This window comes from Oryzias latipes, chromosome 7 (assembly GCF_002234675.1).
Source record: "Oryzias latipes chromosome 7, ASM223467v1".
NCBI classification, from domain to species: Eukaryota; Metazoa; Chordata; class Actinopteri; order Beloniformes; family Adrianichthyidae; genus Oryzias; species Oryzias latipes.
In genome coordinates, this window is record NC_019865.2 from 24,655,801 (window position 1) to 24,683,437 (window position 27,637).

The window sequence follows — 27,637 nt, forward strand, 5'->3', positions numbered from 1 at the left end:
AACAAAACAACCAGCAGTTATACATTCGTACAAAGACGTATCAAACTTAGGATAATTAAATGTAAAAAAAAATGTAAAAAAAGTACTATTTCTTCTAGAGATGCACAATAATGTGGACACGTTTTTGCTGGAGGCAGCTGACTGCATGCAAAGGTGATTATCGGTTGGTAGAAAAATTCCTGCAGGGATAATTAAGCTTTAAATACAACCATGATGAACGCAATGGTGCCTCCGCAAAATCTTGAATTTTTGCTGTCAGAACAACAAACATGCTGTTTGAAATGTTTATAGCCGTGGTTTTTAATTACCACTAAAAATTTAATTTTGGGATAGAGTTAGTGATGTATCTGCAGATTTAAATATTATTTGTTGTTATTGCTATTTCAAAAATATTAGTCCATCAGATATTTGCAAAAAGTCAAGCTTGTGCATCCCTAATTTAATACTTTTAACATTTTGTGTTCGTGTTTTTTTATTGTTGTTGCTTTTAATCTAATGTGTCTTAATTTATATACATACTTTATGTATAGAGCACCTTGTATTCTACAGCACATTAATGAAAGGTGCTCTACAATTAAAGTGGTTGGTTTATTGATGTTTGTTTGGTTTTTAATGGATGGATGGATGGATGGATGGATGGATGGATGGATGGATGGATGGATGGATGGATGGATGGATGGATTGAGTGGTTGATTTTGTTTAAATGTTTTCATCATTGAAAATCTTGTTGGAGACAAAATGTCTGTAAACAACAGGAGGTTCAGTTTTGTTCACTTAAATTAGAATTTCATTCCCATTTTGCAAAAAAAAAGCAGAATTTGTTTGTTTTTTTTCATTTTTGGAAATGATCGATTTTAATCTGTAAGTTATATATTTTTTTTAACTGTGTTCTTGAGTATTTTTTCCCCTCTATGTTTAACTCTTTTTTTAAACAAATAATAATAATAAACCCCGCCCCCCTTCCCTGCCCCCCTTCCCTGTTACTGACACTCTTTGTTTACATGCTCTCCCGCTAGCTTACAGCCCCTCACACCCCAACCTTTCCATTACCAGTGCAACAAAAGTGGCAAACAATATCAGAGCTATCCAGCCGTACAGTTTAGATCCAGATTCCAGCTCTTGTGAGGAAAACAAAGATGTACATGGATCTATTTGCAAGTGGAAGCATCAGAATGGATTGGAGCAGGGAGGTTGTGACCTGCCAACTGTATTTCCTGCTAACAAATACGATTTTTTTCTAACTTTTTTTGTCTGCTCCTGATGCACACAAATTGAATCTATTAATACTCAGAAATGCAATTTTGAGCTTAATATTCTTTAGATATGTCCTCCATTATCAGAAACAAGCCACAAGAACACAGAAGACACAATTTTTTCCAAAAGTCCCATTTAATCAGTCTACTTCTAAAGTGCAGCTCTAAATTTAGTTTGTGTTGCCAACTTCAAATGTGGAGATCAAAACAATCCTGTGAGTGATTTGTGAGTGGGTCCTTAGCGTCGCTGTCTTTTAGAAACGCTGGCCGTGAGAGCTTTTGTGTGCCGGGTGTCACGCAGACCTTTTGCCTCCGTCCTTTGGCACACCGCCGCTCAGCTTTTCGGTCAGCCGCCCCACAGAGCTGGACCTGTGGCGTTGATGAAAATCCCCAAATAATAACAATTTAACAGCACTGACGCCTTTTTCAAATGAGCACTCTCCTGGACATTGTTCTGGGTAAAAAAATTCAAATTGCACAGGCACAAAAAAAGAAAAGAAAAACATCCAGTTTAAAATTTCTTCAAAAACGTTGAAAATATCATACATGTAAAAAACCAAGAGAATGGGCTTTCTGAAAGCAAAGGAGGGTCACAGCAACCCCCCACCCCAGCGCAGAAAACAAGGTTTTTATTTGCCAATTTTGTAAAGAATAATAAAATAAAAGTATACAAAATCTGAATTTCTAACATGATATTTATGTTGTTCCCAGAATATCTCCAAACGTGTTCTCACATTGTTGCGCTCAGTTCAGATGCTCCGGCATTTCCACCACCCTGCTGAGCCACAGTTCAAAAATACATTTTGGCTCCAACTGTACGATAAAGATAAAGTCACAGAGAAGGATGAGATCATTTGTAATCCTATGGTGGAGGCTTTGTTTGGTTAAAAAAAACCTCCTACTCTACATACCTTAAATGAGGCCAGTCTGCTGATGCAGAGCGAGCACTTTCAAAACACCAGTGACATCTTAACATCTACCAGCTCCTCACAGGCGTCCGTGAGGACTAATCAAATTACACACAAGGTTTAAGCCACTGTGCCAAGCCATTTTTCTTTGTGTTGCACTCTGAATGACATATAAAAGCAGGAATTGATACCAATGCAGTGCCGCTGCTTAAAATACAGTAAATGTTGTTTTTGTTTTGTTTTTAATACATCCACCAGTCTTTTCAACAGCCAGGCTATCATTTTAGTCAAGTGCTTTCCCAGCGCTTCCATTTTGGGGTCACGGCGTTGCTGGAGCCTATCCTAGCCACGCCCAGATTTAGCTGCCACACTAATAATATACCCCTGCATTTATAAGCACAAGTAGGACACTGTTTGTGCCTCAAGGCACAAACAGTGTCCTACTTGTGCTTATAAATGCAGGGGTATATTATTAGTTACTTATTAGTTACTTTTTTTGTTGTTGTAATTTCCATTACTTTTGTTAACTTTGAGTTTTTGCAGGCCATCACATTCTGGGTGGGGCATTGCCCCCCTTGCCCATGCCTATATCCAGCCTGGCTCCCAGCTACTGTTTAGCGAAGGTGGGATACACCTGAACAGTTTGCCAGTTTGTTTCAGTTCTAGGAACAATCGAAAGAGACTATTTAATCTTTAAAGCGTGTCTTTGGGAAGAAGGCGGCATGCACGAAGAAAACCCAAACATGCATGAGGAGAACGTACAAACTCCACACAGAAAAGTCCTAAACTGGATTTGAACCACAGTCTTCTCTGTGTGAGGAGATAGGGCTAAGCACTGCACCACTGTACAGTCCGTTACTTCAAACCTACAGAGAAGTAACACTAGTGTCACAAATGTACGTTTCTGTCCATCCTGTCCTGTCTTATTTCATGACTTGGTGATCCTACACACATAGTTGTCTCAACTTGCAGCTGCTATGGTTCAGCGCAAGGCAGGAGGATCAATGTAGCAGACACAGGCAAAGAGAATTGAGTTATGAGTTTTTTTCTGGGAAGGTGTGAGAGTCCAGGGGGAGGCCTGAGCTGGGCTGCGTAGATGCAGTTTGGAAACAGGGCTGTCTTGGGAGGCTGAGAGCTGGAGTAGACTTCTGAAGGCTGAAGTCTGGAGCAGACAAGCTCAGTAATGGATCAGACTGAGCTAGGAGCACAGACAGTCAGGCAGCAGGTGGATGAAGGAGCAGGGCTTATATGCTTGAGCCTAAGCAGGAGCGTGGAGAGCAGCTGAATAATGGGTGGGGCAGGTGAGGCAACCAAGCACTCCGACCACTCAGCAAGACAGAGAGTGATCCCAAGAATAGCGCAGAAATTGTTGTTTCATACCAAGGAATTGAGAAGACGCGTCTTCAAACTAATGGAGATGTTTTGAAGCTTCCTGTTCACTGTTTGATGAAAACAGTCACCAAGGAAGAGTTGGGTGACAGTGAAAGGCTGCTGACTGGTTGATGTATTGAGAAGCAAAACTAACTGTACTTGGAACGTGGGTTTTGTTAGTGTTGATCGATACTTGTGCTCGTATGTGTGCGTCACATTTCACACGCAGACAAAGAATTTTTTTTCCTACTGATTAAAAAGACTTTTACAGGCACACAAATCTCATATTAAAAGTACGAATCTTTTTACACACAGACAATACTTTTGCAACAGATCTAACTTCATAGGTTCCCCTCCCCCAGTCCAAAATCATCCTTCATAGCTTAATTGCTATTTCTAAATTTGTCCCCAAGTGTGCATGTGAGTGTGTGGCCCTGCAACAAACCAGCAACCTGTTCAGGGGGTTTCCCAACTTTGCCCAACAGTAGCTGGATAGGCTCCAGCAACCACATGACCCCGAAATGGATTCAACGGGTTCTGAAAATGGATTGATGGATTTTTTTCTCTGCAGATTGGCTGTGACTTTCCCTCGATGCCCCACCCCTTTCATAAGTTCTCCAGTCACCATTGAAGGACACTCCTTTCTATCATCCTAAGTGTTTATCTGTAGTCCTCCCAAGCGTAGATACTGAGGATTTTTCTATTTGTTTGTTTTCCTAGACCTGTTTTTCATGTTGGTGGCACTCTTGTTGTTATAAAATCTTCAGAACCTTTGACTGAAGGTGTAGATGTTAGCACTCTTGCCTCACAGTGAGAATGCATTGGTTTAAATCCCAGCTAGGAGCTTTTTCTGTGGAGTTTGCATGTTCTCCCAGTGCATATGCTTCATAGGTTCATTGATTATTTTAATTTTTCCCTAGAGTGAGTGTGTGTGCAATTGTAGCTGGGATAGGCTCCAGCAACCCTGTGACCCTAAAAGGATTCCACTCCCAAGAAATATGAATGGATGAACTTTCCACTGGTCTCTTTCAGCTCCTCCTTCTACTCCATGGAATCCCTCCTGCTGGCGAGCTATAAGGAGAGTCAACGGGTGTCCAGTAAAACTGACTGTTACGCCACACTGTGGTTAAGAAATAGCAGAAAATGAAGTCAGAGCTCCTAATTCCCTATCTGAACTGTGTTTCTGCCTTCACCCTAAGGAGTTGTGTCTGGCGAAGAGGCAGTCGTGGGCATAGATGTCAGAAAAGAGATTTCTTCACAGGGTGGAAGTGGTCTCCCCCAGAGATGGAGGATGTAGTTAATCTGCTCAGAAAGCCTGAAATGTCCAGTCCTGCCGCTGCTCCTCCACATCCAGAAGAGCTGGGGTGGTTTAGTAATACGGTAGTTTTATTATCTTGCAAAGAGTTTTAATTTGCACATAATAGACACATTATTATCTAAGATTAAACGTGAAAAAATAACCTCAAATTAAGAAAAAACATCAATTGGTTTGGCTGGATTTGAGACCTGTCAATCAGCCTCAGAGGAAACGCCCCCTGTCATTTCAGAACACCCATCAGGATTAGACCTGCAGCTTCATTTTCCATATTTTATTTAATGCATTCAGGTAGGACACTGAGTATCTTAGATGCATCATCGGTTCATTTTTCTGACCTAACATTGGAAGTCCCAGAGCTCTGTGTTAGCCCACTTGTAAAACAGGACAGAATCGGAAAGCAGAGACGTCTCCGTTTGGACAAATATGGCTTCTGATGGCTGTGTCAGCTCCCACATACAAAGTTTACCTTTTTAACTTGGACTCAAAATTCATGTCCATTTTCTTACACGGTGAAAAAAGGTAAATAATTGATGTTGTCCCAGTGTGTGGGGGGAAAAGAACAGACAGCAGAGAAAAGGGGCCCTGCTGCAGCATCCCAAAAAGCAGGAGGAAAAAAAGGAAACAAACTTTTCATCAGTCGCGCTGTAAAAATCCAGGTAATCCAAAAAAAGATCAAAATGTAATCTGTTTCAGACCTTTAAACTTTTCATTACAAAAAGAAAAGACATCCCTGACGTCCTCAAGAACAGACTGTAAAATATGTCAGAGCAGCTATTTCATCGAACGCACTGCAATCATTTTCCTCTCCGAGTCTGCTCTTGCTTTTACAGCTGTGAAAAAAGAAAAAAGTGTCAGTAACTTGAAGTTTTGTTTGCAGATTTGTCATGCACTTAGTGCTTCACTGCTGTGGTTTTAATGCACTGTGTGGTTTGTCAAGCATCAAAACAAAGCTGGAAGCGTGAGGCCCAGACGTTCTCTGCATTTGTTCGGGGGGGGGTTTGCTGGAAAAGGCTGAAACCTTTAAACAGAAACAGATTCATCCGCAAAGATGAGTCACAACTTTAATAAGAGAGTATTTCGGTAGTCAAATCTATGTGAATCAGGAGCGAATTAATGTTTAGAAATGCTTTTAAGCAGCAGGAAAAAAACAATTACATTGGGTAAATCTTAACCACACTACCCTTTTTTCTCTTTAGTGGTGACAGAAGAGTAAGTTATATCCTAAAAATGTATGGTTCTAACTACTTAAAAAAACACCCCAGAAAACTAAATAAAAAACATGTAATCATTGTCATTTTTTTAAGTTCCGTACATAAACCATATAAAACACATTTTGGTGCAATTATTAAATGTCGAAATAATGTAAAATGTAGCCATAGATATCAGTTAGTGTAGGTAAAATGAATAATAAGTAAATTTGAACCATAGTATCCCATTTTTATCTGCAGGAATTAAAACATATACAAAAACCATGAAATTTAAGTTTAAAACGGAAAAACTGTAACAGGTCATTTGTAAAACAAATAATTGAAGAAGCAAAAAATGTGACATGAATGCACAGAACATTTTCAACAAATTTGATGTCACTAAATTTTTAAACAGTCTGCACACGTGTGATGACATCACGTTTTCTTTTGTCTACACCAGCCTGGTTGAAGCGCCTTCTCGTCTGCGTCCCCCTTTAGGAGTATTTGACCATCCTGGTAGCTCGGGGGCTCGGCTTCTCAGTGCTGTATTACAGAGATCCAGGAGAAGAATCCAGCCCAAGTAGATGCGGATTGCAGTCTCTGGCGAACAAAAGGTATCATAAATCGTGAGAAAAAGGGGCGTAAAGAACAGCGTTTTGTCAATCAATAGCGCAATTTTTGTACGCACATCTTTTTTTTTTTTTTTTACTTGTTCTGTCCAGTGGCTGGGCAAACAGATGAGAGCTGAAGGGAGGCCTCTTGTGTTGGACATATTTTAATTCAACAACAGGGGATATGAATTTTCTGACAAACCAGAGGTATATCTGAATAAACCCCTTTTGTAATCGGGGCCAAACTTTATTCATTTTAATCATATTTGAAAATCTTTTGTGTTGGACCGGACGGAAAAGGAAAGGAGGGAAGAAGAGAGAGGGACGTTAGAGAGGAGGGGGTAGGAGTGTGATTATAGAGGGGGGGGGAGGGGGACCATGAATCTGTATAAAGCAACAAGTTTCTGGATGGTTAAACTCATTACAGTGAGGTTCAGATGAAATACACGTCTATAAGGGCGGGGCCTGTCCACACACACACTCCAAAAATATTCCCATGTCAACATGTACACAATACAAATAATGTTCACACACGCATACTCATGCCTTCAAACCAGCTAGTGTGAGATAATTCATTCAATCACGCAAACTATTTATGTAAAGGTGAGCTAAGGTACGTACATTTTAAAAGTTGCACGTAATTTACGCCGTCTTGTGTTGCCCCAAGACGGGTGTAAAAAGCAGCGTTCAATCGGGTACAAAATCGCACAACCAAAACGCCGTTCCACCGCATGTCCAAAACACCATTTTGTTGTGTCACACATGAGTCTCAAGAACGTCATTATGTTTGATTAAATGGATTGGGCCGGAAATAGGGTTTAGTTGGCTGCTAGCCAGCCTAGTGGTTACAACAGTAACACTTTGTGATGGTATAGTATGAGGATTGTGAGTTAAACTGTTGGACATACACAGTTGATTCTTCGTGTTTGTTGACTTTTCTTTTGCTGACTTTTAACAACAGTACTGTTTTACATGCGGTTAGTGCTTCTTTTTCCTCGTCTTTTCTTTTTTTGTTGTTTTTTCAAACGTTTGTTTCATTAATTAAAAATATCAAAGCAAGCCATCTTTGTCGTTGACAATAAATGTAAAATCTTTTTTTGTAGTCCTCAAATTACCAAACCAACACTGTGTAACAACACAAACAGTCAATTCCTATTTAAAAACTGTCAAAAAATCCACTGATCACCAAATCCTTTGTGATAACCTGATCTATGAACCCAACACTTTCTGGGCGAATGTCTTTCTAATAAACGCTCCATAGCTTACTGGTGTTTCTAAGTAATGAGAACTGATTACACTTGACTTATACTTTATTTCATCAAAAGCTCCTGGTTTCAAACCTCATCACGGGTGCTTTCTTGATGCACAGTTTTGATATTTCATTGATTCTGTTTATTTTTGCTAAATTACTCAACACACATTACTTATATTCAGTGGTGGACCGTGCATTCCACACCTGGGCCTTCAGTGGTGCTATGTCTGAATCACTCAACCCCTCATTAACCATTTTTATGCCTCTAAAGAAACTGGATAAACAAAAGAGTAAAAAACAAATCTCGTTTTGCCACTACAGCCAGCAAAAAATATTAAAAACAACCACATAAATCTGGAATATTATTTGTTATGATATTTATCATTTCACTCATTGAAAAATCGGATTATTTGAAGACAATGTCCATCCTCTTTTCTTTCCTCCAAAACAGTTCGATCGCCCTGTCATGTAGATTATCGCACTTCAGTTCCGTCACAAAGTCTTCATCTGTTCCATTAAGGCGAGTGCTGAGAGCCGAGTCTGTCCAGTTTCTGCGAAGGTTTTAAATCGCTAGACATAGAAAATGTCCACTCGACAGACGCAGTGGACACAAGGATGGTCAGCGCCAGACACTCAAATCTGTACGGCTGCTTCATGATCTCACTCAGATTTTTCTGATGAATGAAGTCGAGGAGATCAGTGGGAGATTTTCCTGCTAAATCTCCCATGGCGTACATTCCAGTCGGCTCTGTTTTAACTGAGACGGATCAAAAAGTGCTCTGTGTCAAATTGGGCAAGGCTGCATGTGACTTCCTGAAACTTCTGTCCAATCAGGAGGTCTGAACACTGAGACGTTGTCTAAGCCTGCTAGAGGACCCTGCTGACACCAACTCAAAATCTGATTGGTTGAAAGAAATGAATGACTGATATTGATTTCAATTTCACAGGACTTTCACAACTCATGGTGAAGGCCCTTACCCTGCCTGGCATCAAATTACAGCTGAAATGCGATTGGTTAAATCTCCAATAGGAAAATACGTCTGTCTGGAAGCAGCATAACCATCATAAACAAAATAAAATGGAAGAGACAGACCATTTCTAATGATTTAATGAGTATGCATGGACAAAATATAATTAACACATGATTCCGATATATTTTTAGGCCTTCAGAGAAGGCCCTGACGGCCCACCACTGCTTTAAGTATAAATAAAAAACATCAGGGCAATTCTCTAGATTTTAAACGTCCTCAAAATGTTGTTTTTGTTTTTTTTATAGGCATGAGTTTGTTTTTCAATATATGGTGCAGCAGTTTGTTGATCTCAGATCAGAAGATTGCAGGTTCAGTTCCTGCATTACCCACCCATGTGTCGAAGGGTCCTTGGGCAAGACACTGAACCCCACATTGCTTCTGGTGGTTGTGGGTTGCCGCAGAGCTGCTGAACATCAGTGTGTGAATGGGTGGATGGGACTTTGACTGTAAAGTGCTTTTAACACAAAGTCCGTTAACCCATAGTTAACACAAATAAATCTAGTCAAAGCAAAAGAAAAAGATGACACACATGAAGAATCCACTGTGTGTGCCCTGGAGATGAACTCACAATTTCTGCATGAGAAAAATCCAAAGCACTGGTGTCTTAACCAGTATAGCAACTAACAAGAACTTTCTTTCGGCCTTAGCTGTTTTATTCAAACATGATGGCATTTTCAATGCCCATATGTGACACAACAAACCTGTTTTGAAAACCGCACTTGAACAGTGTTTTTGTTGCGTGGTTTTGTACACGATAAAACACTTTTTACGTCCGTCTTGGGACAACACAAAACGGCGTAAAATGACATGCAAACAGGCGGTGACTTCCTTCTGAAATCAGGTTTTTTTATCATTTCTGGTTTTGACCTTTTTCTAACCTAAAAGTTTTTATCCACATCCAATCTCCTTGTCCTTCAGTTTCAAATTAAAACCGACCATCGGGTTTAATGTGGTCCCAAGGGGTGTATTATGATGCAAACACCACAAGCAGAAAGAAATGATAGAAATACCTAGCCTTATTTTAGAGCCATTTTCCACCTTTTGCATAATTTTAATCAAACCATCAGAAAAAGAAGAGCTGGTGGGGAACGAGGGCTGACACCTTCATGAGGCACCTGCCACCAGAATGGTCTTCTGGGGTGACGGACGTTTCGCCTCCAGCATCTCCCGAGGTGGCCATTAATGTGTTGGAGGAGCGTGGGGCTTCTAAGTGGCATTAATTCAAGCCTCTGGCTGCAGCTTCAGCGTTGCTCTAAGCCTCCGCTCCTACGGCGAAGGAGGGGCGTGCACAGACAATGAAGGGCGCCAAACGCTCAGAGAGCTCAAAAGCAAAAACAGGGCAAGGAAAGGTTTTTTTATTGTATAAAGGGTCTGGAAACAATTTGCATGAATCTCAGAAGGCTCAGGAATAACCCTACCGGAAGTACCGTAGACACCTTCAGTGATGCAGAAGGTGACTCAATGGAACACTGTCAGAAAGAATGTTTACTTATTTTATTGCAATTTCTTGAAGAAAAGACGCTTAAATCAAATTATTGATTACTGCAGGATCTGTAACACCGAGGTTCTCACACGTAGAGGAGGTCTCTGTTCTTGTAAAAATGTTTCTTTTAAAGGTTTGAGTGTCACAACCAGTCTGTATGAAGTCACAACATCCTATTTTTTTGACTTGTAAGCCACTTGAGAACCTTTTTGTGTAGGTTTTTAAGATGTTGGGGTGTTCTTTGACAAGTCTATGTCCCTGGAAGGTCACTCAAAACAGTTAATAAAGAACTGTTTTTATTGTCTGAGGAACGTGGCAAAATTAAAAAGTATTTTGTCGCAATCTTACCTGGAAACAATTATTCAGGCTTTTATTTTTTCTCATTAAGATTATTGCAACTCTCCTTTTACCTGTTTTAATAAACGTTCCCTAAACCGTCTTCAGCTTGTCCAAAACTCTGCAGCAAGGGTTTTAACAGGAACCAGTAAACGGACACACATCGATCCCCCGTTGTCTAGTTTACATTGGTCACCAGTCAAATTTCGAATTGATTTTAAATTCTACTTTCATTTTTTAGAGCCTTCCATGGTCACGCTCTGATGTACATATTTGACCTTTCAACCCCATACTCTTTGGCCCGATCCTTGAGGTTTTCCAACCCAAATCTTTTCAGAGTTCCAAAAACCTGCTTTAAGCCTTGTGCTATCCTATGACCCCACCCTTACATTGACGTGTTCTCCCTACCATGACAAAGGTGGATAAAGGTGGAAAGATTTCATTTAATCCATGGACACCAGTGAAGATCACAAATCATTGAAGAGAAAAAGGTTCAGCGCGTCTAGTGGGTCTAGATGACCCAACTCCCAATGTTAAAGTGCCTAGGATAGCACAAGGGTCTAGATGACCCCACTCCCAATGTTAAAGTGCCTAGGATAGCACAAGGGTTACGACGAGAGGAGATCTCTCATTCCAAGGCATTGCTCCTTTTGTAAAGCACTTTGTGATTCGTTCTGGGAAAAGTGCTATATTATAAAGACATTCTATTCTATTCTATTCTTTTTCCTGACACAAGCCTGATCTTCTGGAATTTGGGTCCATCATCACCTGCTCATGGCGCTGTCAGAACATTGACCTGCTTCACAACCCAGGCACTCCGATAATAAAATGTTCTATCTCTGAATTTTTTGGCATATTTTCAAGTTTATTCTTTTGTCACCCATGAAAAATAATGCAAATCCTGAATCTACAAAGCAGCTCCAGACTATGAACATACCACCACCGTGTTTGGCTGTGGATACGATGTTCATTTACTGTATTTTTTGCACTATAAGACACGAATAAAAGACTTTAAAAAAAGAAAACAGTGCGCCTCAAAATCCAGAGCCCCGTATTAATTCTGGTTGTATTTACTGATGTCGAAGACTTTTTCATAGAATGTAAGGTAAACATTGGTTGTATGTGAGGCCAATAGTGCTCTGCTTCAACCGCCTCTGAATCACCGGCACCTTTTGTCGCCATTGTTGATAGCGTAGTGATTTTCCTTCACGCTTGCTGCCACGGAGAGTTTATGTACAGTCATGTGACTGTCTGGCTTCATACGATTGGTCACATGGAGTTACGTTACGGAACCCTTAAGGAAAGTTTCTCCGTCACAGGATCAGTTTAGATTATTTGATATTATATATATATATATAAAAAATATATATATATATAAAATATCTAAGATTGCAGGTTTGATTACCGCCTTTCCCGTCCATGTGTCGAAGTGTCCTTGGGCAAGACACCTTGTTTCTCATGTTATAAGGGTGAATAATTTATTTGTGTTGCTCTTTAAAATGTCTTTTTTTTGTATTACTTTTGAATTGATCTATTTATTTTTTTTTACCTCATGGTGTTTTATTTCACAATTACACTTTCACAAAACGGACTCATCTTACGGCTTGCCAACGTATAAAGTGACTTTTTTTTTACTCCAAGCTTTTATGAAAAGTTGGCAGCCCTGCTAATGGTTTGTTGCGCTCCAATAGTTAAGGTCTATACATTCTGATTCACTTTAAATCCACAGATTAAATGTCCAAAAGTCCAAACATAATCCAGATGTATTTTCTCAGAGATGCGATGACTCTCTGTCTTCCTTCTGTTGAGTGAGGGTCTCATAAAACGCTTCCATCATTCACTTATATTTCAGCAGCATGCATGTCACCTGCTCACACTTCCTGTTCTTAGCGTCATTCTTGCTGAACGTCTCATTAAAATGTTCTTTACTGTTTTGAATCTTATCATGGAATATTGCTCTCCTCTGTGGTCCTCAGCAGTCTCAAAGCTGTAGACTATGGTGGACGAAACCTGCCTTTGCAGCAAAAAACAAACAAACATTGTTACTATTTTATACGTTTATTACTTTAATAATTTTACTAGTAGTACTTAATTATTCAAGCAACTTCACAGACGTGCTTTGTTTAAGTGTTAATTAATAAAAGGAGAGGAATAAAATAAAAATACGGAACAACCTGGATCTGTTTATAACTCTTTTTTTCATTTTGTGATAGGTTTTACAAAACTATCGGTATTGGCATCAAAATTAAAGAACTAGGAATTGGATCGGGAACAGATAATTCAGATCGGGACATCCCTAGTTGTCCCGATCTGACCAGGATTTCTGGTCCCGGTTGGCAGTTTGTCTGTCCCTCTGAGTTTCTGCTGTGTTTTTCTCATTCCATATCCATTTACTTAGGAGTATTGTGGATGTTTACAGAGTTCTTGCCATGTCACACGTTCCCTCCACCTCTTCTGTGGCATCACTTGTCCATTACACTATCCCGTCTGCGTGATCCCCGATTCTTGCCGTTTCAGGAAGCCCTCGACGAGAGCAAGAAACCAATCATTGAGGATTTAGGCGAGGACTATCATTAATAATGTTTTTTGTCCGACTTCCAGGCTCCCCTGTGCATCTGACGACAACTTGACCAAGCTACTGTTGAGTGAAGGTGGGGTACATCCTGAACTGGTTGTCAGTGTATCACAGGGCCATACACTCATATGCACACCTTGGGACAATTTAGAGTGACCAATGAACCAATGAAACATGCTTTTGGACTGAAAGGGGAAACCGGAAAGCCCGGAGAAAACTCGCGCATGCACAAGGAGAACGTGCAAACTCCCCACAGTAGGACACAGCTGGCATTTGAACCAGGTCTGAGGCGAGAGCGCCAAACATTACGCCACCGAGCCGCCCTTTATTACCAAAGTTTATTGCAAATTTGCTTCTGTAGCTTTCAGTTTATTCTTGTGGAGTAAAACTTGCTACAGATCCCTCAAGCTTTCCTTTAGTTTTGCCCCAGCAGCTCTTATAAAACCTTTCTAACCTTTCATCACTTTGGTGTTTCTGACACCACAGCTCCAGGACTCGGTAAAGATCTCTCCTGTGTCCCCAAGTCTACCCACTTCATAGCAACCAGAAAAAAAAGAACAGATTTATAAGTCTTTGTATGGTTGTAGTGTCGCCCATAGGGCTTTATTAAATTTTTATTATTAATACTTTTTTAGTTTTCTTGCTTTTGATTTTCCATCTATTTACAGTGAAATAATAAAGCAAGACCTAATTGTGTTGCAATGCTCCCTCCTCTACATCCTGGAGCTGCCCGAATGCCCTAATTGAAAGTATTCAACAGACAATTAATTGGCAGGTCCGCTTCAGTTTCCTGGCACACAACAAAGTTTCATCTGCCAGTTGGAGCTGAGCGAAGTGCTTAAACAAAAACACAACGCAGCACCTACGCTGAGGTGTTAACGGGAGGATGGAGGTGGACGACAGCCAGACACCACGGCGCCAGGCTGATAATGGAGGGCATAAAACACAGGGATGAGGGTTTATGGTGGAATTCCAGCGCACTCGCTTGACCACAAGTCAGACGCTGGCGTTGTTTTACATTAAAGCCGGCCTGCCGTTCATCAATTACATCTAATTGGATGAAGAAAAGGGACAATTTGTAATTCATCCTTGTTCACGACTTTTGTTTCACTCATCAATTGAGCTGTGTGCTCGGAAGAGTGGGAGACGATGCGAGCACGGGGGTGATTACAGGGATACAGGCAACTGCTTTTCGCTGTTGGTCCACCATAAATTGAGACTAATTTGGTGACAGTAGAGCTGAGTCGGTGCAACAGTAATTTGACCGCCGGGTCACTGGTTTAAATTTCTACTTGGGGGAGGAAATACTGCAGGAGGGAACTGGAGGCAGTGATTCTTCTGCAGGAAACACATAGACGCAGCAGAAGCTGCTTAATGGTCCTCAGTCGCCTGAAAGAGACATTTAACACCGTGGATCCATGCATCCAAAGAGCTACATCCCCTGCTAGACCATGTCCAAACTAGCTGGACACACCCAATGCAGCCATTAGTAGGGGTTGGATATCTTGAAATCATGCAGATACACCAGCCGTTGAGGCCTGGAGTTGCCCGCCACTAGTCCTGAAGAAGACCAACAACATTAAAGTTTTGACATATGCAGATGACCTTATGTTTTGAGGGAGAACTGGTTTCTTGAACATGACAATGAGTTCATTGGACTCGAATGGCCTCCACAGTCACCAGATCTCAACCCAATATAGCACCTTTGGGACGTGGGGGAACAGGAGATTGGCATTGTGGATGTGCAGCTGACAAATCTGCCGGGAAACAAAGTGTTTAGGCAGCAGGAGTGTCAAACTCCAGGCCTAGAGGGCCAGCATCCTGCTGGTTTTCCAGAAATCCTGCCTCACCTGCTGCTGATTACCTGGATCAGGTGTCTTTAGCCAATAAGGAGCCTCAAAGGCAGGTTAATTGGAAAACATGTAGGACACCGGCCCTCGAGACCTAGATTCTGACACCCTTCATTTAGAGTCTTCAGTTAAGGGTCTCCTAGTTGCACATCGTCTGTGCTGAACTGTGTTGAAAACATGGGCTCAGTAACAGTGTTACTGGTAGAGAAGGTGGTGTTTACTCATCCATAATTTGCCAACATCACTAACAAACAGCTGTTTACATTTGATTGTCCGATTAGGTCAAACTCAACAGATAGACTTCTTTAGTGTCAAGTTAAAGAAAAGTCATAATAGTAAAGCCCCGATGACACTGTTTTAATAAAAATGTTCCCAGTGGTGTTTTAATTCTGATTATAAAGATTTTAACCAAAATGCATATTTCTATGATTCATATGTCTATCTGAAGCCAAAATCTCCTCTATGTGGGTGTTTGCCGTTGGTGCTGAGCTGAGTAGCCCCACCCTAGATCCACCCCCTTTCTGCAAGCTGAGTCTTCCATAACTAAAGAGCTTGACACAAGAGAGGCGGGGGGGCACAAACAACAACATCTGACAGTCTCTATTTTCAAAAGTTTATTTTTAGAGATAAAGAAACGTGTAAAAGTGAAATATTTATGGTTTTAAATTGAGACTTTTTAAACAATGTGTGGACCAGATCTGTCTGTTTAATAAAATTACACAGGAAAAGGAAATTTCATAAGCTCATGAAAAACGCTTTGAACTACATTTAAATTTAGGAACCAGCAAGCAGCACTGCATGTGGCTCAGAACTGATTTGAAGCTAGCAGACTGGAGACTGTTGAATTCACTTGCACAGAAAATAAAATGCCGGAAAGAAAGTGAATATTCATGTGTAACTTTCCAAATACCTGGTTACGGTTAGAGTTAACCCTTGTGCTATCCTAGGCACTTTAACGTTGGGAGTGGGGTCATCTAGACCCACTAGACAGTGCGGTGAACCTCTTCAATGATTTGTGATCTTCACTGGTGTCCATGGATTACATGAAATCTTTCAAAGAGCAGTTCCTCTTCTGTTCCTCATTCACTGGGATTTGAATAAAGAAATACTAAGAAATGCAGCTTCAGTCTTAAGTTTTCTTTATGTATGTCCTCCACCAAGAGCAAAATACTACAAGAACATGTTAAAAACACCATTTTTATTGGGGTGGGTCTTTACGGTCGGAAGGTAAGATGCTGAACTGTTTAAATCTGCTGAACAGAACAAATGATTTGTTGAGATGGAGAACTTCTAAACGCACATTTTCATGCAGACTGAACATTAGCCCCACACTTTCTAAAAACAGCGCTGATACCTCCAAACATTGAATATTGCATTCATCTCTGCTCCCTGAGCATCACGCTTGTAATTTCCATGCCTGCAACTGGATGAGCTGCAGATTCTGGCTGGACTTTTTCGTCATTACCCTCCTGCTTTCATTCACTTTGCTTCTGCAGGAGGAAGAAAAATAATGAGATGAGCTTGTTTGACAAAATTTTTCCAATATTTGCAACTGGAGCCGCTTGAAGTGGAATGACTGAAGAGACAGAGACACCCGCTGGTGGTTTCTGCTGTTACTGGAAGAGTGAAAAACCTCAAACCCCAGCTTTTTTCCCTACTTAATATGGTTCTGTCTTTTTTGTGTGTAAATAAGACATTTGTTCATATTCCGCTCTTGAATATTGGATTTTTTTTGGGGGGGTCACATTTGAAAAAAATTAAGCATTAAAAAATTAGTGTGGAGAAAATCAGAGACAAACTACAAAGACAAAAAAACAGAACAGAAAAAAGACAGAGAGGAGACAGATATGGAGACTAAATAAGGCCGGGGGGGGGGGGGGGGGGATTAGAGCTGTCACTTCTTGCAAGTTCAGCTGAGTCGTAACCCTTGTACTATCCTAGGCACTTTAACATTGGGAGTTGGGTCATCTAGACCCACTAGACAGTGCGCTGAACCTTTTTTCTTCAATGATTTTTTTCCTTCACTGGTGTCCATGGCTTACATGAAATCTTTCCACCTTTATCCACCTTTGTCATGGTAGGAATAACACGTCAATGTAAGGGTGGGGTCACCTAAGATAGCACAAGGGTTTTAAGTTCAGCCGGCTGTTCACAGACAAGCCTCTGTAGATGGAGCCACTCCTCTTCACAGCTGTGACTGCTAAGCAGGAAAACCTACCGGGGACACAAACTTGTTCATTGGGATCCCCAACCTCTGGTGATGTTCCTAAATCTTTTTCTAACTCATGCAAGCCGCAAAGTGAAAATTAATTTTAGTGGGACGTGTTCATACGGGAAAATCTAATTTAATGTGTGGAGACTTAACAGTTAACATTTTCTGGAAAGCTGCTGTTAAATTGCCTCAAACAGGCGAGTCTGCACATAATCCCTGGATTAAAAAGAAGCTGTGCAGGTGAAGGAGGTCAACACATTTACAAACATAAACATCTCATGCTGCCTTCTAAACAAGTTCATGAACCGATGACAGATGTAAACCGCCCCTTTAAATGTATTCATACTGGACACATTAGTGAACCAGAGTTCGTTTCCGATAATCCAGAACAAATTTTCAGTCTGAATACCTCCAAGGGGACCCTGATCCAGAACCAGGAACCGCTCTCTGACCCATCTTTGGAGGAGGTGATCAACCAGACTGAGCTTTTGTTCACTCTGAGATTCCTCCGCCTGAATACAATCCGTCCTTGGAGCGGGACAACTGAACCAAAACGGCCACCATAGTGGTGCATTATGGGATATAAACAGAGTAGGAAGGAGGTAACCGTGACAATAAAACACAGGAACTCATTGAAATGTGGTCGGCTGAATGCAGACCTAATAAAACAAGTTTTAACGTGAAACACATTACTTTGCACTGTTTTCCCCGAATTCTATACATCAAAAACAACTATTTAATAAAGAATTTTTAGGACACACTGCTAACAGAATTACACTAATCCAGCTTAGACGTAACAAATGTGTGGATGTTTGTCACGCTTGAGCTTTGTCTAACTTGTATGGTGATAAATCTAAAATTAAAAAAAAAAAAAATCACTAAAACTGTTGTTTTCTAACTTTATTAGCAGCATCCTCTTGACATTAGACAGCAGCTTGCTGAATATTATGCATTTTTATGGTCTGCGTAATTTTCACAAATAAAGCTTCCTTCAGAAACGAATTATAAAAAAATGAACGTTGTGTTGTTTTTCTGATGCCTGGTACCGGTCCACGGTTGAAATGACAGATTGTGAGGTGACGCTCTGTTCTGTGAGAGTGAAAGTTAAACTAGAGACACTTCAGATGTTCTTTATTTCACTTTTAACAGAAATTGTAGTAAAAAAAATCCTTAAATATATGCAGGTTGTTTTGTCATTTCAGACGGCATGACCATGAGATCTCTGAGGGGGAGGCTAAAAACTGCGACTCTAAAGGCTTGATGTATGGCGGCGAGGCAGAAATGGGAGGAAACGTTCGTGTCGGTGCAGCCGTCAGAGTCCGTCTGGAGCTCAGCTCTCATCTGCCTCCAGGTTGATGTTGTCTCCAAACTTGGCGTAGAGCTGGACCTTCAGGTCGTTCAGGACCTGCTGTATGGATGATACTCGCTCCTCGTAGCCTCTGACCTCCTCCTCTAGCGCCTCCTGTTCACGGAGAAGAAGAAGTTGTTGATGAGCAAGAAAACTTCAGGAGAACAGCTAAGTCTACTCTGACTTTCCAAATGACAGACAAATGCAGCTGCAGGAATTTGTTTTTGCTGACTAAGGACTTTAAACATTTTTAGGAGAAAATTTTCTTGTTTTAAGTAAGCTTTTATTTTGAAAGGAAGTGTTTTGAAAAAAGAATCATTCTAAAAAGGAAGAAGCAATGTAGCAAAATGTAGATTCAAAATTTTGTTTAAAAACATCATATAGATTTTTTTTAAACTTATGTTTGAATAAAATGTCATGAAGTTTCTTTTTCTGCAATTTATTTTGGAAAATGTCGTTTCCTTTTAAGCTTCAGTAAAAACTGGGACCAACTGAAGCCACAGCCACTGCAGTAATGATGAAGCCAAACAAAAAGTACAATTATCATAATATACAAGTGTTTGATTGTTTTTTTTAAACTAATAATTTAACTTGAAATGGGGAAATGGGCATGTTGGTGGATGTCAGTCAAAAAGCTCCACCAGAAGAATCTGAACGATGGTGTTAAAGCATGACAGACCGCAGACTTGCTACACACAGAGATCTTATTTGAAAAAGATTTTTCTAGAAATGTTCCAGTTAAGGTTGAGCTATATCCAAAATAATGCCAGAATTACAGAATGGTAAAATCAATTTGGCTCCCATCAGCCACCATCACTGTGTGAATGTGAGTGTAAAGCGATTTGAGCCTTCTAGGAAGGTAGAGTAAACATAAATTAACCCATTTGAACCACTTTATTAGTAGCATTTATACATAAAGCCAGTGGGGATCTTTATTAGAGTGAGTCCTGGATCGCATAAAGTACAAATTCCTTTACTGGAAATATCACCAATAACGCAGCAAACAGCCACATTCTTATTATTTTTCCTGAATTTAAAGCAGTGGCATGAGATCTGGTGCTGGTATGGATTGTAATTTTTCTTTCAAGGATCTTTTATCCTTTCTCACTTTCCCCATCTTGGCAGTAGATGATGTCACTGAAGGCTGTCTTTTTCATAAAAAAGGGAACATGGTAGGGATGCCACTATTCTCTGCTTAGAACCAAACATTTGTTCCATTGAACCGAATGGTGGAGAAAGTGAAGCAATAGGCCGGTCATACAATCTAATCACTTTTTAGTGGAGGTCTAATGATTCGCCAGTTAATTAATTTATATTCCGATGATTCAACCAGATCGATCTGTCTGAGGCATGTTGGTAATTGAATTCACCTATACCATTATAAAATCTTTTCTAAACGAAATAAATCGATTATAATTGATGTTGGGAAATATCATTTGGATTGAGGCTCAGTAGGTTTATTTTACGATAACGTAAAAACGAGCAAATGCATCACAGCGGAAAACACATGAGCAAAAAAATGATCCGTCCATCATTCCAGTCTAATGTGTGAAAACACAATGAATTTAGCAAAGTCATGTGACCATCCAGTGTGCTAAAATGTTCTAATAAAGTTCCTTTTGGATTCTTTGGATGTGGAAAAACAGCAGAACTTTAGGAAACTAAAATGTGAATGGGTTTGACATTCATTTTTCTTTACTTGTTTGTCTGCACACTTATTTAATTTACACTTGATGATCTGGAAGAAATACAAGGAAAGTGGAAAACTTTACCAGCACTGTTTAGTACCAGCTGTTTATCCGAGTCACACTGGAGGAATTTTTGGCTAAACCACAAATGAGGATTTGAATCAAACCGTACAAATGGATGGTTACACCACAAAAGTGCCTGAAAGCTAAAGATTTAACAGTTACTTGTCAAATAGAAGACCACGCCCCCATTTTGGGTCAAACAGATTCACTCCCATTAGACTTATTATGGGTAGTTCGTTTAATCATACATGAAAAACCAGGCTGCATGTGTTTGTTCCTGTGACCATATAGTTTTTTTTCATGTAATGAGGCTTGTTTCTCCAAATAAAGTTAAAAGTCATTTGGTTGATGGATTTGATCATTTTGTTTGGGATGGCATTAGAGTAAGATGGAATAATACATCTAGACCAGTGTTTTTCAACCTTTTCTGAGCCACGGCACACTTTAACCTTAAAAAAAATCCTGCGGCACACCAGCATCCAAAAATTAAAAAAAAAAGAGAAAGTCATAGTCTGTATTGATCTACAGCCCCTCCACAATCTCACATGCATTTTTGAGATAATTGTTACAGAAAAAGCTGGAAACTGCAGCTGTTTTTTTCTAAAAGATGCAATAAAAGTTAAGTTAGAAGATTTAAAAAAAGTTTGAAGTGTGTTCGTTGTTTTCAAGACTAACAACAGATCTCCTTGTGCGCTGTCACCTTCACAACCCAATGCATCATGGGAGATGTAGTGCATTAAACGGCCGGTGGAGATCGCTTTTCTGAGCTTCATTGTTTTGTTCACTTGTTCCACGGTCTGATACCGGATTCTGTGGAAAGTTACACCGCTAAAGACGAGCTTTAGCTGGTATTTTTGTTAGAGCTGAGCGACTTTACGAGCTAAATCGGGACAAGGAAGTGAAGACTTTAACCACTTCTGATTGGTCAAACTGATGACATGTGATTAAGCTCCCCAAGAATGATTGGTGGAGACAGTCAAAGGGGCGGGACTTTTCCAAAATACAGCCGGAGCTGCAGCTGAATCGCGGTACTGTACAGTCATTCTTATCAAATGTGTTTAATAAAATAAAATAAACGCAAAGAAAAAGTATTTTATGATCTTTTATATTCCTAACTCCTCAGTGTTTTATCAGGGCCTGTATGAATGAACAGAGAGCTGAAATCCTGGAGATGGAAAATGTTTTTAGATCAGTTAATGAGGACAATTTCCCACGGCACACTAGTTGAAAAACACTGATATAGACAAACCCTCCATCTTTGTCAGATAGATCCGACCCAACAGCGAAATATCTCTTTGGAGCCACATATTCAACCTCGTCTTACATTCATTAAGTTTTTCACCCACATTCCTTGATTGCCTTATTTTTTGGTCTTTGTTGATATAGATGCCCAAGTATTTAACTTCTGATTTAATGGGGATATGATTGATTTCTTTTAAAGGTGTGTCATGAATAGCCAACAGTTCACATTTCTTTAAATGTAAGTTTAACCCTGATGCTTTGGAAAAGTGTTTTACTTTTTCAATAGCTGCTTTAATTTGATGCTCATCTTTTAAAAACAGTGTTGTGGCGTCTGCTAGCTGGCTAATAATGATCTCTGTGCCCAAGACATTTAACTTTTTGATTTCACTACAATTCTTAATATAAATTGCCAACATTTCAGTGGCTAATAAGAACAGATACGGAGAGATGGGACAACCTTGAGGGATCCCTACATCAACTTTGAAACTTGGGGTGGTGCCATTAGGAAGGATAACACAGCTATTGATATTCTGATATAGACCATAGATTAGGTTTCTAAATTTAGTACCAAAACCCAAATTTTCCAGTGCTGTCATTATAAACGGATGCTCCACTGAATCAAAGGCCTTGTAAAAATCCAGAAAGAGAATAAAACCATTATCTTTTATAAGGTGTCGGTATTCAATGATGTCCATAACCAGTCTTATATTATTATGAATTGAACGGCCCTTCAGAGAACCAGATTGTGTTTCCGCAATAAGTCCTGAGAGTCCGGTCTTGAGACGAGAAGCGAAAATGTACGGTAATAATTTGTAGTCTGAATTTCTTAAGGTGATAGGTCTTCTGTTGTCTATAAGTCTAGGATCCTTGTCAGGTTTTGGGATAAAAAAAAAATGTGTTTGTTCCTGTAGAGAAGTTCAAGTAGAGGGGGCAAGGGGGCCACCTAGTGGCCACCTTGTGAACTACACCTGAGCTTTATTCTTTTTTGTTTTTTAATCAATCTTCAATCTTGGCGTAGATTGCAAACTGATTTGGACAAAAGGAGTAAAACAGCAACTTTTTACAGATGGTAATGGTTGTTTTGGAAGGTGTGCTCTTAAAACAGCTCTACTCTACTTCCTCTGCCAGAAGAAATCAGTTCTCTATTAACTTCTGCGAGTCCGTCTATAAACCTAGGGAATTTAACGGCCACTCGTTCTCACACTGTAACATTTTTGGATCATGTAAATCAACGACAAATCTTCCCAGTAAATGCGTGCAAGATCAAATTGTCTTCTTAAAAGGTTTTGAATATCGTCTGCTTGCTGCTCACAAAAATACCTGTAAAAACAATCCCCCAAATATATATATCCCCCAAATATATATATATATATATATATATATATATATATATATATATATATATATATATATATATATATATATATATATATATATATATATATATATATATAGCATTGTTGTGATTTAAAATTAATCCAGGTGGATCCACTTTTTTGGTTAAAGTATATCTGAAGGTTAAAGTTAAAGTATATCTGAAGCAAGGAACTTCTGCAAAATTGCTTAATATTTTATTGACCTTTTAAGACTAAAGTAGTCACAGACCTCAATGTGATAGAAGTGAAATCCAGTCTGAGTAAGTCACCTTGTTTCTCTGCTGCTTGGTCAGCAGTCTAATAAACAGAAATCTATTGTTTTGCTCTAATCTTTAAAAAGACAAAAAAAAGTTAAAGTTGTCTTCTTTTTTTAAACTGCACATCTGCGTCTGTCTGACTGCTAATTGTGTCAAACAAAGTGTCAATCATTTCAGGCTGACCTTTGCAGACTCCAGCATCTTTTGCGTTTCTTCCTGCGAGTGGCTGACAAAAACGCCACCGATCTGGTACGGGATGAGCATGGTGTCGTCATCCAGCATCATGATGTCATCACTGGCGTCCTGCAGGTTCTGCAGAGTTTTCTAAGAGGAGACATCAAGCGGCTGTTAAAGATGAGCGAAAGCAACAACAAAACACGTCAACTGGTGCTTATCCAGCTGTGTTTCAAAATGCCTCGCCAACATTTGTACATAACATTACGATTCTGGAGAGAAAAGTTCTTTCATAATAAAGCATCACTCAATGATAATAAATAAAGGCAGTGACTTTAAATTCGTCTATCCACCTGCAGTTTTTAGGGTAAATTCTAGTTACTTTTCTATATTTTGTTCAACCTGTAGGTCAACACAGTTGTAGGATTTCTCCTCTACCTACTTTGTTTGCCTCGATTTCGTTTTTTAGCTCCTTGATCCGGCTCGTGTTCCTGGCAAATTTGTTGATCTTCTGCTGGTCTTCAAAGGTGACCACGATGTCTTCAACGCCCTGAAAAAAGTAAACACTGCACGTTACAGAGACTACCTCAAAAGCTTTAGATAGAGTTAGCTTGACAAGTTAACTATCATGTGTGTGTCGTTGTGCCACCTCTTTAATTGTTACTATTTTATAATTGTCGTAAATGTCAGAGCTAGCAGTTACATTTCTGATTCATTAGAGTTAGCTAGCTAACGCTGCACGTTTCTAAACCGCCGCTTTAAAACAAAACTAGCACACGCAAGTGACTCTTTTACTTTGAAAGCAGAACCTCTTGTTTGAACAGTTTCTATAACTAAAATTAAAAAAAAGCATCATCAAAGGAAGAAAACAGAATATTTGTTTGAAAAAGGCACTTACTGCTGTTGCCTTCATGGTGGCTGCTGCCATCGTGCCTTCTTCGACGGGAAACAGACGCTGCTGCTGCACAGAGAGGTTAAGCGACACCGCCACCTAGCGGCTTGGATGGTTATTACTACACAACCCACTGAACGCCTTCTAACGCCAACAGGAGCTTGACACGAAATAAATGTGTTTAAATGAGCAAGACAAAAAAGATTTGAGTTTGGAAAAGTATTTCTTTGTTTTAAAAGTGCTTCTCAGTAATACACCATCTAATGGTGGCACATGTGACCATGCAGAATTAAATTAAATTAAATTAAATTAAATTAAATTAAATTAAATTAAATTAAATTAAATTAAATTAAATTAAATTAAATTAAATTAAATTAAATTAAATTAAAACAAATTAAAACAAATTAAATTAAATTAAGCACAGAAAGAAATTGGTGAAGTTGTTTTTTTTCTGACATAGAAAATTCACCCATCTGCCTTTTAAACTTGCTTTGGGAACCAGAGGTTGCTTGAGCCTGTCCCAGCCACCACTGGTTGAAGGCGGGGGTACACCCTGGACAGGTAACTAGTCTGTTGCAGGGCTAACCAACCCCACATTCCCATCCAGGGACAATTCAGAGTAACAATTAACCTATGAAGCATGTTTGTCAACTGTGGGAGGAAGTCAGTGTGCACAAGGAGACCACACCAACTCAGAAAGGACCCAGCTGGGATTCAAACCAGGGCTGGGAGAAAACAGTGCTAATCACTACACCACAGTGCAGCTCTTATATAAAGATTAGAAAAAAAATCAAAGGCCAACATGTTAAAGTTAAAGGCTACAGCACTTCTTCTGACACTTCTATAACAGAAGAGGCAAATAACACAAATGGTAACAAACAAAAAAACCGAGACAACCAAGCAATGGCTCTTCTCAATTGTACATTGACCCAAATCAAACAGGTAAAAATGCTCAAGGAAGACTACGACGTTGTGCAATTTTAAAGACTGACTCTGATCATCTTTGGATCCATTTTAACAGTGTTCCCATGTGGTTTTCAATTATGTTCGTGCAGTTTTAGCTAAAATAAGAATAACCAAAAAAAAAACTGTGTCATAGTGTAGAACATAGTGTCTGCAGAGCAGCAGGAATTCATTAGAAATTTGCTTTTGAGTTGTGGGTGGGGCTCCTTCCTTTCATAGTTGTATAGAGCTTTCGGTTTACCTGCTCTCCTGGTAGCTTACAGCCCCTCACGCCCCCAACCTACAGCCGTACAGTTTTGAGTCAGATGCCAGCTCATCAAGACTTCTTCTTCTTCTGGTTCACAACCATTTGAATCAACAACTGTTCAGAAATGTGACTTTCTTTATAACCTCCGTCATCCGAAAAATGCCAGAAGAAAACGTTAAAAACACCAAAAACACCTTTTTTTGAAGAAGGTTTAATCTTTTTCAACGTGCAGAAAGTACCTCTCAAAAACTGCAGCCGTTTGTTCATAAAGAGAAGAAAAATAGACTTGTTGTCATTAACAGAAGTCATTTTATGTCAACAAAAGGGTTGTGCAGCAGAGTTTAACAAATGGCTTCCTTACAGGTCTCCCATTGTGAAGACCTGCTTTAAATGATTCGTTTTTAACAAAACTGTAACGTTTTTATTGGTTTTACAGTATTGTTTTCTCAGCCATTTGAAATATCCTCTACATAGTGAAAACAGCCGTAGTTTCAGCTGATCTTAGAAACTAACTAGTTGTACCTGTTTAGCAGAACTTTTCGGTTGTTTTATCATCTGCAAAAGCGCTTCATCTTATTTTTTCCCTCTCTTACAGCATCAGAGGAAATCCTCCGTGGTTTTGGCAGAGCTTTCTGTCTGTTTTTGCCTTTCGATCACGCAGCTGGTTTCAGATAACCCACGTTACAAGATTTAAACGTTACTCATTCTGCTTAAGCTTTTTATAATCACAGACAAATGCTGAAAACATAACCTACAAGCCTGCCAAAGCTGATACTATAACATCCGGAACTGCTGCTGTGTGCATGTTTGGGCAGCAAACAGAACTGCACCTAAGATCAAATATTTACCACATCGGAGGGACAAATCTCAATTCTGCGCGGAGCAATTGTGGCATCAAATTCCTCCAAACCTCATGAGTTTTATTTGATCTGCTGCTACTTCTACCATAAAATCAATAGGTCTTTTGTCAGAATGGAGCTGCTGATAAAAGCTTGTAGGCTGTTTTGCGTTGGAACTTCATGAAGAGTTGGATTGAAGTCTCTCAGCTGCAGCCTTTGCATGCAGTCATAAGAGCACAATCCAAATCCAACTCCCACCTCAGTGTGCAGGCTTTACGCAACAATCAGGACATTGTGTTCACAGATTCCAAGTCTTGTCATCATCAATTTCAATACATTTTGCACATTTCTTCCTTTTTTTTCCCTGGCAATTTCTATTATAACTTTGCTGACAAATGGCAAAATACTGCAGAATGAAAGGGCTTGAATAAAATGTGGCTTGACAGGTGGGTGTTGTAGGAAATCAAACTGAATTATGATTGCTCTAAAGGCTGAATGCACACAAAATCTTTATTAGAAAAATCTCTTGACTTGGGAAACGGCAACAATAAAGCAAATATGGGACTAGTAAAATAATGACTGTAGATCTGTTTTAAAGGTGGATGGAGAACGAGTACAAAATATTCCAAAGTTACTGTAAGAGGAACTCAAAGCAAGAGTGTAAACACACTTTTTTTGATTTGCTGTCACACCGTCATGCACATCCTGTTGGACATTTAACAGTCATTGGTACAGATGGTTAATGGTTTTTCATTCAAGTTTGCAGTGGTGTACAGAGCCTAACCATCTCTGACATCCATCCATCCATCCATTCATCTATTTATCCATTTATCCATTCATCCATCCATTCATCCATTTATCCATTTATCCATTCATCCATCCATTCATCCATTCATCCATTCATCCATCCATTCATCCATTTATCCATTCATCCATCCATTCATCCATCCATTCATCCATTTATCCATTCATCCATCCGTTCATCCATTCATCCATCCATTCATCCATCCATCCATCCATCCATCCGACCATCCATTCATACATTCATCAATTCATTCTTCAATCAATCAATCAAATCAAATCTTTATTTGTATAGCACTTTCACATCTTCCAGACATCCAAAGTGCTGCACACGTATAACTACACTAAAACCATAGGTAA

The 27,637-nt window shown here is 39.6% G+C and overlaps 1 protein-coding gene across 1 annotated transcript; it reads right to left on the reverse strand.

Moving 5' to 3' along the window:
* Positions 1–18,497: 18,497 nt before the first annotated feature.
* pfdn4 (prefoldin subunit 4) lies at positions 18,498–24,546 on the reverse strand. The gene is made up of 4 exons (XM_004086289.4): positions 24,434–24,546; positions 23,978–24,085; positions 23,545–23,685; positions 18,498–18,849 (listed from the first exon to the last, which is right to left on the reverse strand). Exons 1-4 carry the CDS (start codon positions 24,461–24,463, stop codon positions 18,718–18,720), a joined length of 411 nt encoding a protein of 136 aa, XP_004086337.1. The 5' UTR covers positions 24,464–24,546; the 3' UTR covers positions 18,498–18,717.
* Positions 24,547–27,637: the final 3,091 nt, after the last annotated feature.